The sequence below is a fragment of the Dermacentor variabilis genome, chromosome 2 (genome assembly GCF_050947875.1).
Source record: "Dermacentor variabilis isolate Ectoservices chromosome 2, ASM5094787v1, whole genome shotgun sequence".
Taxonomy (NCBI): Eukaryota; Metazoa; Arthropoda; class Arachnida; order Ixodida; family Ixodidae; genus Dermacentor; species Dermacentor variabilis.
The window spans coordinates 46632081-46644371 of NC_134569.1; the positions used below are offsets into that span (position 1 = coordinate 46632081).

At 44.2% G+C, this 12291-nt stretch overlaps 1 protein-coding gene across 5 annotated transcripts in view; it reads right to left on the minus strand.

Moving 5' to 3' along the window:
- Mvl (solute carrier family member malvolio) overlaps positions 1-12291 on the minus strand; it is a 36671-nt gene that overhangs the window by 630 nt on the left and 23750 nt on the right. For 4 of the 5 annotated variants that reach the window (XM_075680365.1, XM_075680364.1, XM_075680366.1 and 1 more), the window contains 3 exons: positions 6948-6998; positions 6784-6865; positions 824-854 (listed from right to left, as the gene is read on the minus strand). In XM_075680365.1, the coding sequence (XP_075536480.1) occupies positions 824-854; positions 6784-6865; positions 6948-6998 (164 nt within the window). The remainder of the gene's footprint in view (positions 1-823; positions 855-6783; positions 6866-6947; positions 6999-12291) is intronic. The other variant, XM_075680367.1, reaches the window with a different exon arrangement.

The window sequence follows — 12291 nt, forward strand, 5'->3', positions numbered from 1 at the left end:
ACTGGCAATCAAAATGCCAGGCTGAAAAAAATATTCAGCTTATTTTTTAAATTTCACACTGAACATTTGACATAAATTATACGTTCAAGTACGTTAGCTTTTGTATTTTACTACCCATTGCTTACATTGTAGGACACACACACACACATTATATATATATATATATATATATATATATATATATATATATATATATATATATATATATATATATATATATAATGTGTGCGTGTGTGTTCATTACCACATGATTATTTGCAACAATGATTTCTACTAATCTATGTGGTTTTCCTGTGTACAACTGTCTTGCAGTGATGCCCGCCTTACTCAATGCTACTGATGAGGCATATAGGGTTTTGAAGAAAAAAGAAATGTGTATGTGTGTACATCCATGTGTGTGTGTGTGTGTGTGTGTGTGTGTGTGTGTGTGTGTGTGTGTGTTTTCCAGCAAAAGTACTAATAACTTGTTCTCACTGGATAGCCACAAGTAGTAGTACTCACAGCTCTCTTAAAGTATTGAACAAAAAACTCTTATAAACTAAAAATATGCAATACCAGTGTCTGCATTGTAGAAATTGTTGCAAGACAAAGTCAGAATTAGCATAAAGGCCAGTAAAACATGAAGACCTTCTGTATTGATTACTTAAGACGTGATTAGGTAGTGCAAGAAGGCAAGTGCATTTTAACCACGCAATATTAACTACCCTAACAAGCCACTACTTCAAACTCAAAACATCCTGAAAGCAGTAATGAAGCAAGGGAGAAAGAAAATAGAAGAACCATTGAGTGGACAAACACAGAAAGTGACTGAGTTGATACTAACCACAAGTGGGTACTAACTGGTATGAGCTCACCTGGTAAATAGAACAGAAAGTGGAGAGACACACACCATTAAGCCAAGCACAAGCGAGAGAAAGAGTACAGTGCACATAAACCTACCCCCCGCCCCCCCCCATGGAATTTGACAGCAGTTCGTTGAAGTATGTATTAACTAACACCTGGTGCACATCAGTCTTTCTTTGCTAACTAGCATTAAAGAAAGATTACAGCTAAGCCTGCTCCTGGTAGCTGCAAACATTAAAATTAACCCATAGTCAACGAATGAGCTGCTATCATCGCAAGGCGAGTGCCTATTACAGGGTCGCCGCTGTGAGCAAGACTGGGTCGGCATAATGTAACGATTCCTTTTACTTTATTCAATATTTATTTTTTCATCATTCATCTTGTGACTGACCAATCATGTGATAACAAAGGTGGAACGCTGCCCAGGTCACTGGCAAAGCACGAAAAAAGAATTGGAACAGAATCGTTACATTCTCCCAGCCCAAGATGAGTCACAACACACAACATTATTCAGTGCACATAACCATACTGTGACTGCTGAGAACACATTATAAGAGCAAACTGCATTAAGATATAAGCACAGCACAATAGTTCTGTACAGAAAACAAATGCGGCAGCGAATGCACTCATAATCATGCATGCATCATGCAATAACTACAGTGCACATGTTCTACAGACAGGAGCAATGGTGCTTTTATGAAGAATTGAAGAGGGCACAGAACGAAAAAGGCAGAGCAGCCCTTCAGCACTCTCTTCAATAATTTGACACTGAAATGTTTTGCAGTGACAAATACACAGAGCAAGTGAGCCTGTCAGCATGCTTAACCGTCCTGTTTGTTAAAGGAGTCTCAGTCAATGCTCTCAGGCAGCACTGGTATGGTGCAATGAGGCTCAATGTGAGCGGCTAATTAATAAACACCACTGACTCTTTGGTTGATATGGGAGTAAAAAGCACTTAACAGAGTGGCATCACCAAAGCCAGGCCATTTTGCATTTTGCAGTGATGCACATCATGTGACTGTGCTGCATGCATAAAGACAGCCAAAGATTTTTGACCGAGTTCTGAATGACAGAAATTAGAATTTCGTATCGAATGCCTGCAAGCAAAGCATGTAATCTTACTCAGTAACGCTTTCCAAGCAGTTTTACCAGTTAGATATGGCTTGATCAGTGCCATGAGCAATGTTAAAGAACGCACTTCCTAAGTTAATACATGTGGCGACATGCATTAACCTTTATACTTTTGCACTGAAAGAATCTGCTGGTGCAAGCAGAGCTGGAAGACAGTAGCTTGGCTTTCAGCAATTAAACAACAACTAAAGAGAATACTACGCTAGGCGTTGAGCATACTAGAGAAAGCTGAAATCTGCGCTTGACGCTGCTGCAGGTAGAGCTTGACAATGATGTGTATCGAATCAACGAGCTACATGTACACTTATGGTGATGCTTTGGACTGCATCACACGGTACACTTGGCAAGCCATCTATTACGATTTCATCTAATATTAGCTTCGTTTACTCCTTGAATTTGCACAGCCTTATTTCACGTTCAATTTTTCCTGAAAACGGTTCTCCAAAGGCAGAATCTGACTATACTGACATGTAAAATAAGTGAACAAGGTTCCACTATTAGAAGTTTAATGTTGCATGGAATCAAATTCAAAAATTCGTGTTGCTGAAGTGGCTAATAATTATTTTTTGTTTTTTCATTATTGGTTTACAATTACACAGAAAATAAATAGAGAAGTTAGAGGAAAAAGTTGCACAGATGCGGCTTGGGGAACTCTCTGCCCCTTTTAATGTATTTATCTAAATGGCATGGCACATGTTAGACATTATACAAAAACACAGATGCAGTAGTGCTATGAATATAGTTCAGTCTTGAAATAGTATATATATATATATACACAAAAAAAATATTTCGTTTAGACAATTTTAAAAAAGACATTAAGTTACGGGTTTTACATGCCGAAACCACGATATAATTATGAGGGACGCTGTAGTGGGGGATTCCGAAAATTTGGACCACTTGGGGTTCATTAATGTGTACCTAAATCCAAGTACACGGGCATTTTCGCATTTCATCTCCATCGAAATGCGGCCTCTGTGGCTGGGATTCGATCCCGCGACCCCGTGCTTAGCAGCCCGACATCGTAGCCACTAAGCAATTACAGTGGATGTTTAGACAATGAAATGTTACAGCAAAAAAGAACAGAAAAAATAAAGATAAAAATAATTATACATCTCATCTTCACAACATACATTACTAAAACAAAGGCTCATGCACATTACAGCATGCTATTTTGTACAAATTCAGTAGTCAACACACCATGCCTAGTGTTATAAGTGGACTGACTGTACTGTATTGAACACACAAATCCAGAACTGAAAACTGTGCCTGCAAATGAACAATTAGCAAACTAACAGTACTTGTGGTAATTAGGCAGTAACACTAAGTAAAGCTTGAAATAACCAAATCAGTGCATGAATCTATGCTGCAGGACAGTAAGATTAATTATCCTTATTGTCCAAAAGGAAATATGAATATGAATAGTCATTAAACAAAAAAGTACTCAGTCATAATACTACTGCACAAATACTTTTCACAGTGCATGGTGTTAGCAGCTATAGTAGTGTGCTTATGCCATGCAATGCTTTCTCTAGATGTTCCCTTTCAAAATGGAGCACCCTGCACAACTCCATCCATGCAAACTGCAAGAGAGTCACAGAAACCCATTTTCCACTGCATGGGTCTATTAAAATTAACACTGCAATATGAAAATGTGCGTATTACCAATGCAGATTTTAATGCAGTAGCACCTCATAATAGAAGCTAAAGTGGGCAACATGTATAAAAAAAATTTGATTAACACATGCATATAATTTAACAGATTCAAACGTGACCACATGCTCCCACACCCTTCATGCCCCCCCCCCCCCCTTCATTTAAAAGAGGGAAAGGATCGAGCAACGAATGGCGCATTTGGCATCAGTGCAGAATGTGAATCCTTTACATTACTGGTATGCACTCCAATACCTTCTCCTCGCTACTTACAGTATCTGGATGGCAGCAGGTAAATAGAGGAAAAAGTGACAAAGACAACCTGTCAGATCCCAAAAATGAAGTAATCCTCCACAAAGTGGCAAGCAGTAATATTACATGTAATAGCATTGAGTTCATAGAGAACCAGCATGAGGTGAGCACAAAACAAATTAAAATGTATAGAACTCAAGCACGACAAACAAGATCAGCTTGCCCTCCCTGAGTGGCAGAATAACTATATATCACTTGTGTTTCCAAGTGTTCACAGTGATTGGAGAGACTTGTCGGATTTACAAGACTCCAGGAAACAGGACACCACCTATGAAGTCTGAGATTAAGGCTTGAGAACTTGTGTGAAAATCACTGATGATCAATGATGTTATGGCTGCCTTCAAGCTACAGTTGTTCTGCAAAGCTATATACTTCGTCCATGCCTAAGAACAGTCTTGGAAGTGGTATAGCTATCTTTAGAGGGCTGGCAACAATCTTCCGAGTGCCCTCTCACGAAATTGTGCTGCTTTCAACTAGTATTCCTTAGTCCATCAGCACAGAAAGAGTTGCACAAAGCCAGATTTCGTTAGCAGGATTGGTTGTGCAAAAAACTAAATATCTAGTGCCTGTGCATTTTTTTTTCTTACCCAAAGTATGTACGAAAGTGCCATGTGGGCAGCTGCAGTGTCAGTCATTTGCGAATGCCCCTTTATATCACATCACAAGATTATGGCTTTATGCAGCAAAATCAATGTATCTACAGTGCACAATAAAGATACAGTGACAAGAACACTAGCCCGAAACTGACGCTTAAAAGCAGACAACACTGTGTAGTGCACTTATGGAAGATTCAGAAAAAAAATATGGTGGTACTTTTACAAGCAAGTGCTGCCAAGATTGTCACAGGTTTTGCATTCCTAATGGAACGCTGTCATCACAGGCTTTCATACGTCTCTCGCAATTCGCAAGTTATGCCTTCAACGAATGTGCCTTCTTTCTGACCACAGCTTGATTTCCTCCATAAACATACAAGAGCAAGCTTGGCTACTTTACTGTCTGGTCATGGATGTGTACGGTGACAGACAAATTCAAATGCACATAACAAAATTTGTTTAAATTAGCACTTCAGACTGAACAGGAAATGGTGCATTTCTGTTTTGTTTAGTAGAAGATTATCTTCACAGAAGTGGGCTATATAAGAGAGTGGTTTGCAGCAAACTGAATTCCTCATGCTATAAATAGCTTTGTAATAACTAGGATGGCGCTGTTTCCAATGGCAGTTCGGGTTGATTCGATGGTGCACTTTGTTTATGCCATGTTTATAAAGGGCACAAAATGAACAACTTCCCCAGTCGAACCCACTTATAACAATATTCAGGTGCCACGAAAATTCCATTGTTATAACTGATAATTGTTATAACCAGGTTGCATGAAAAAATCAAAATAGCGTCATGGCAGAGCTGTTGTGAGAAGACTATAATGGTGGGGAGGCCAGTGCCCCTCCCCACCACCTTCCTCCATCCAGCTGCTGATTGTGTTCACTCGTTTAACTGCTTCCTGGGCACTCCGATCGCGTGTAACAAGCCGTGGCTCTCTTGGCGTTAAAGAATGGCACTGCTATAACAACTGCAAAGAGGTGTCATGGGTGGCAAGCGATGTGCGAGTACTGCCGAGGCATCGCTTTGGTGGCACCAAAAAGGGCCTTTTAAAAATTGCGAGAAATCCAGAAGAAACGCTGAGGTGGGATCACCAGAAGCATCTCAACACATACTTCTCACTGGCTTGCACAAGAAAACCCTACGTCCCTCAGCCTTGCATGCTTTACACGAAGCTTGCCGACATCCTTATCCAAGGCATCCAGGTGCTCCACGTAGTGCAGCGGAAGGTTCCTCACGAAAACGAAGCGCCGGAACGACTAAATCATCTGCTAGGTCTCCTGTGAGGACAATGTTGAGGCAGCCTGCCCTATCGCGACATTGCTGCCGTTGTTGCCATCGCTATCTGATGCAAGTACATTCGCGACGATCGCCTCATTGGGCAACCTGCCCTACCACGTAATCACTGCCATCGCTATCTGATGCAAGCACGGTCGCGACAATTGCCTCATCGGTTAAAAGCACTTAGTTTCCAAATCTACTTCCTTTTCACTGGCAATGTCATGCATTGCCAACGATCAGCGGGCAGATCAGCCATTTTCCGTTTCGGTGGTGAGAAACTGAGTGGCCACGAACGATTTCAATGCAAACAACGAAGACCAACATAAGCGATTAAGCTGTTTTCAGAGCTGCGCCAAATGAGGAGCCAGCGAGCAACATGCAAACAACCTGCAAGTAGTGCAGTTGCCATGGTCCATTCGCGTTTCGGAGGGTGGGGTGGCGTAGAGCTGTGAGCGCAGCCGAGCTGTGCGCACAGCCCATTCCTGTTCGGAGAGGGGGAAGGACGACAGGAGAGAGGCGTGCGGAGATGGCTAGAAAATGAGCGCACGGTGGCTGTTGGAGCAGCGGCCCATCGTGCAACGGCTCGAAGTTCTCGTTTTCTTTTTTTCTTTTCAAGGATTTCGCATTTCACTGCCGTTCGGCTCGGACACCCAGCAGCCAAACTTCATCATTATAACCGATAATGCGGAATCGGGGCATTGTAGTAAGCAGGTTATTTCACCATGGAAAACATACAAAAGTTGATGGTGCAGCAGCTTCTCATTGTCATAACCGATATATTGTTAAAACCGGTATCATTATAAATGGGTTCAACAGTATCTGCATACAATAATTTTTTTAGTAGGAAAAAAAGAAACCTTCATGCCAATCGCTTGAATGCTAGTCTATTGCCAAAATTGAGGGTAACAATATTACAGTTGAGCAGCTGAGAGAACCAGACCTAGGAACTAGTAGACAGAATAAGGCTTACCAGGAGATGATGATACGTCTGTTTCAGATGAGTCATTAAATAGCATTCGGTCACTGCGCTCCCTGAGGTGCGGGCCAATCAACTGAAAAGTTGCAAGAAAAACTGTGTGCAAATTACTGCTCCAAATTTTGTGCGTACAATGTGTATGAAAAGTAGCAACTCACGGGAAGTTGCAGCAGTGACGTGCAGCCAAACACAACCAAAAGGCGGGCCAACTGGAAGACAGCCAAAGGCAAAATTTATTAGTGCATGTGTAAAATGTATAAAACAACACTGGCCGCACTCCTGCTTGCATTGCATGTGAAGTAAAGGGAGGAGTGGTCTTGGTATAATATGAACTAGTGAAAAACTTCTAGCCAACAGAACCTTCCATTTTAACTATGTCTTGATTCAGTGAACATTCAAACAATGAAAACCAACCTGATTACTTCTAAAGGTTAATTTGTGCAACATGTAATGTGGATCGACGCCTCAAATTAAAAGATATGTATATACTTAAACACAAAAAAAGGAGACAGAACAACAATCTGAGTATATTGAGGTCAGGTGTGGTTGCAAGTAGGTACACGAGATGCGTCAGTGCATTGCATGAGGGAAGTGACCTCCAGACCGCTTTACTAGAAGTTAACTTCATAGCTGGACAAAAATTCACTTCTACTTGATTACTACAAAGCCCCACTCATACGGTTACATGAAAAATGAACCATACTGCAGAAAGGCTTCTGGCCTGATGATCAACTCTGCAGCTGAGGAAAAGTTGAAATAAAGGTAACTTTTCAAAATTTGAGGAACTTGAAATGAAGAATAAGGTCACATTCTAGATGGATCCTAGCTATTCTGGAACCAGGATCCTAGAATCGGCTATACTTCACTTTTAGACACATCCACTCGACCCTGACAACTAACCACATGGTAACACCTCCCCTCGTTCCCTTTTACCATAAAAATGGAGTATGCTACTCATATGAAATTATGTAAATTTTTCAAGGTGTCTATACTGGGACGGTTTAGGATATCTGCACAAATGTTTAATTAAATGCAACAGCGAGAGCTGGGCTCCAAATCACAGAATCTAAAAACAGTCGACCTCATCTTCTTATGTTCTTGCGCTGCCGGTACATACGATACAGTAACATAAATCCCTGGGGCCAAAAGCGCCGTCCCTATGCTGCCTAAGGTATATGATGCTAGTCTGAGTGGTAGGGCTTGAGCCTCGATATGTGTACATGTTCTGTAGCCGGGGCTGCAGACACAGTGGGGGCAACCACAGGGGAGACCTCATATGTCAAGTCAGTCACTAGGCGCACCCCGTGATAGGGTCCAACGTAACAGGGCAGCAGCTTTTCGCAGAGGCCCACGCAATGAGAAAGCCACCAGAGGAGGATTAGTCAGCCAGGAGCGAAGTGGGCATCTTGGTGGTGGCAATTGCGAAGCATTTATGAAGTCCGAGATGCTACAATATGGTCACAGGCAATGCGGCGGGCAGTTGCAGCGTGGGCAATGGCAACCAGGGCATAGGAGCAAGTGGCAGATGAATCTGTGGGAAGCAAGGAATCAAATGAGGAGTGCGTTGCGGCCATACAAAAGATAGAAAGGTGAATAACCCACAGTCATGGTGCAAAGAGTTATAAGTGAAGGTGACAAAGGGCAATCCACAGTCCTAGTCCCGATAATTTTCTGACGCATACATAGCGATCATGTCGGTAAACGTGCAGTTGAGGCGCTCAGTCAATCCATTTGTTTGGGGATCATAAGCTGACGTGAACTGATGATGAGTGGAGTAGGATTGTAGAAGATTGTCAACGACTTTGTCAAGGAAGCAATGACTGATCCGTTAGGAGCTGACGAGGAGCACCATGTTGTAGAATAACATCTCGAGGGAGAAAATTGGCAACATCGGTGGCGCAGCTCGTGGAGAGAACTCGTGTGATAGCGAAGCAAGTAGCGTAATCTGTGGCGACTGCAATATATCAGTTGCCAAGTGAAATCGGTTGCCACAGGGAAATGTCCAAGTAGATCCAAGCTAACATGAAAAAAACAGATCGCCAGGAATGTCAATCGACTTGAGTAGGCCAGCTGGATGCAAGGAGGGTCTCTTGAAGTGTTGACAGCTCTTGCAGATTGCAACGTATCGTCAAACGGAATGGTGAAGGGCAGGCCAGAAGAAGTGCCGACGGATACGTTCATAAGTGTGAGCGACGTCCAAGTGGCCAGCGGTGGGGGCATCGTGAAGCTGCAGGAGCATGTCCAAGCGTAAGCGTTCTGGAACAACAACAAGAAGCTCGACGCAATTGCAATCAAAGTTGCGCCTTTACAACAGACTGTCTTTTAAAACAAAGAGCTGGAGTGGGGGGTCCAAGAGTTGTGCGATGAGCTGATCTATGATAGATCATAAGGAGGGGGCCACGACGCTGCTCGATGGTGATGTTGAGAAAGTCCCTAAAGGATAGAACACAGGCATCAGTGTTGTCAGTGAGGTTAGGTGGGCAAGCTGGATGTTAAGACAGGCAGTTGGCATCCTGGTGCAGTCGCCCTGATTTATGTGCCACAGAAATGGAGTATTCCTGTAATCTGATGGCCAGCAGCCGAGGCGTCCAGTAGGGCCTTTCAGCGAAGATAGTCAATAGAGGGTATGGTGATCCACAACAACAGAGAAGTGTCGCCCGTAAAAGTAGGGGCGAAACTTTGCGATGGCCCACACGAGAGAAAGGTATTCATGTTCAGTTTTGGAGTAATTCTGCTCAGAACGAGAAAGGAATCGGCTAGCGTAGGCAATAATAAAATGGGCGGATACGAGAGTCTAGTAATAATTCAGGAAAAGGCGACGGCATGATCAGGTACCCACGAAAAGGAAATGCCCTTCTTGAGAAGACCAGTCAAGGGGCGGGTGATGTCTGCGAAGTTCTCGATGAAGCATCCAAAGTAGGAACATAGTCATACAAAGTTACGGACAATATTCGATGAGCGTGGAAACAGGAATTCTTCTACATCACGGACCTTGTCGGGATCAGGATGTATGCTGGCATCGTCAACAAGGTGGCTAAGGACTTTGATGTGACAGCACCCGAAATTGCATTGAGCAGGACTGTTGAGCTGTAGACCTGCTTTTCGGAAAATGGCAAAAATGGCAGAGAGGCGATGGAGATGGCTTTCGAAGTTGGGCGAATAAACAAGAACACCATCAAGGTAGCAGAGGTATATGGACCACTTAAGACCTCGAAGAAGAGATGCCAACATGCGTTCGAAGGTAACAGGGTCATTGCAGAGCCAAAACTGCATGACTTTAAATTGGTAGAGGCCATCAGATGTAATGAAGGCTGTTTTCTCACGATCGTGTTCGTCAACAGCAATTTGCCAGTACCGACAGCAGAGGCCAACGGAGGAGAAGTAACTGGCGTCGTGCAAACAGTCTAATGCATCATCGATCCATGGAAGAGGGTACACATTCTTGGTAACCTTGCCGAGATGGCCTCCAATTGTCGTCCTTTTTTTTTCACCAATACAACTGGGGAAGCCCAAGGACTGGAAGAAGGCTCTACAATGTTCTTCTCAAGCGTTTTGTCGACCTCAATTTGTATGATGGTGCATTCAGGTGCTGACACATGGGAAGGTCTACAGTGAATAGGAAGGGCATCGCCTGTGTTTATGCGATGCGAAACCAGGGTGGTCTGACACAACGGATGACCCCCAAAATCGAAGATATCTTCATACGAAGCTACGAGGGAGCAGAGAGAAACAGTGTAATCAGGTCGCAGGGCAGGGGAAATCATTCGGTGTAATGGGTCTTCATACGTGGAAGTTGGTACTGCAGCAGTCACATCAAGCTGAGGATCAGTGCCAGTGCCGAAACAGTACAGTGCTGCACGGAATGAAGCGTGCTAGGGAAATATTCAGCGGAAGAACTTGCATTGATGAAATGAAGTTCAAAATAGGAAGGCATGCTTGATTATTCCAAACTGTAACAATGGTGTTGGGTAACGTAACATGGCGGGTTAAAAGAACATCCAGAATAGGATATGCCACGTAGCCTTCATCAGAGAGAGCAGGGAAGGGCACCATTGCGGTGTATGCTGCAGCATGGGGCGGCAGACAAATTAATTGGCCACACCTAAGGCAGGGCTCATCTGTGGCATCGTCGGCAGTACATTGGAGTAGATGTAAGCGCAGAATGAGCTTCGCGTCTTTGACAGACTGAGGTACAGGAAAAGTCGTTACTGCTCGAACCTTCTCCGGCTCGGGTTGTACTCCGAAAGCATAGACGAGATGGCCTAGCACTAATCTGTTGGCACCCGAAGTGGCACTTCGATGAGTTTATTGGAGCCCAGCATGGCGGAAGACATCAAGGATAGCTGCGACGCGCTCAATGTGGGTCTCAAATGTAGGAGAAAACACAAGGACGTCGTCGAGGTAACAAAGGCAAGTTGACCATTTGAAACCTTGAAACAGAGAGTGGATTATCTGTTCGAACATGAAATCTGCAAATAACCAGATCGAAGGTCGATGGACAAAAAGTATTTGGAACCGTGGAGAGAATCAAGAGTGTCGTCGTTTCATGGTAAAGGGTAAACGTCCTTTTTAGTAATGTGGCTTAGGTGGCGGTAATCAACGCTGAAACTCCACGTGCCATCTTTCTTTTTGACGAGCACGACCGGCGACGCCCAAGGACTTGACGAGGGCTCAACAATGCCTCTGGCGTGCATCTTGTTTACTTTCTGCTGAATGACTTGCCGCTCTGCTGTGGACACGCGATACAGTCGGCGAAGGATGGGAACAGCATCACCAGTGTTTATCCGATGCTTAACAAGGGACGTCTGACCAAGTGGTCGATTGTCAGTGTCAAATATGTCGCAGTAGGAAAGCAAACAGCCATATATGGCGGCTGCTTGGTCAGGTGCGAGGTACGGAGCAACCATGGGACAGAATGGGCCGTCGAGGTTCAAGGCATCTTACGGGTAATCATGAGGATTTGGAGACACGTCTGCTGCAAAAGCAATGACGTGGTCTTCTGTCGCTGACCGCAGCGTGGCTACCGCACTGCCTTCAGGTAACACTTGCTTCGTCAAGCCAAAAGTGATAACGGGGAGGCACATCCAATTAGCGGCAAGGGTTGCAATGGAGTGTGGCACAGAGATGCCGCGTGCCAGGAGGACATCACGAACAGGCGCAATGACATAGTTGCCATCAGGCACGGTTGCCGTTGAGGCCAATTCAACGAAGGTTAGGGTTTTTGGAGGAAAGCGAACAAACTCTGTCGTGTAGAGGGTGTTCAGTTGTTTGGGGCGGAGGAAGCTCGAGGCACAGCCTACCGGTGGAACAGTCGATGAGACAGAATGCGTCGTCAGAAAGTCAAGCCCAAAGATTAGGTCATGAGGGCAACTGGTCAGCACGGTGAGCAGGACTGGAACTTGGCGGCCAGCAATTCCTATGCCAGCAGTGCACATACCCCTGATGGCAACAGTGGCGCCATTGGCGACGCGTACGGCTCGAGTGATGACAGGCATAAGAACT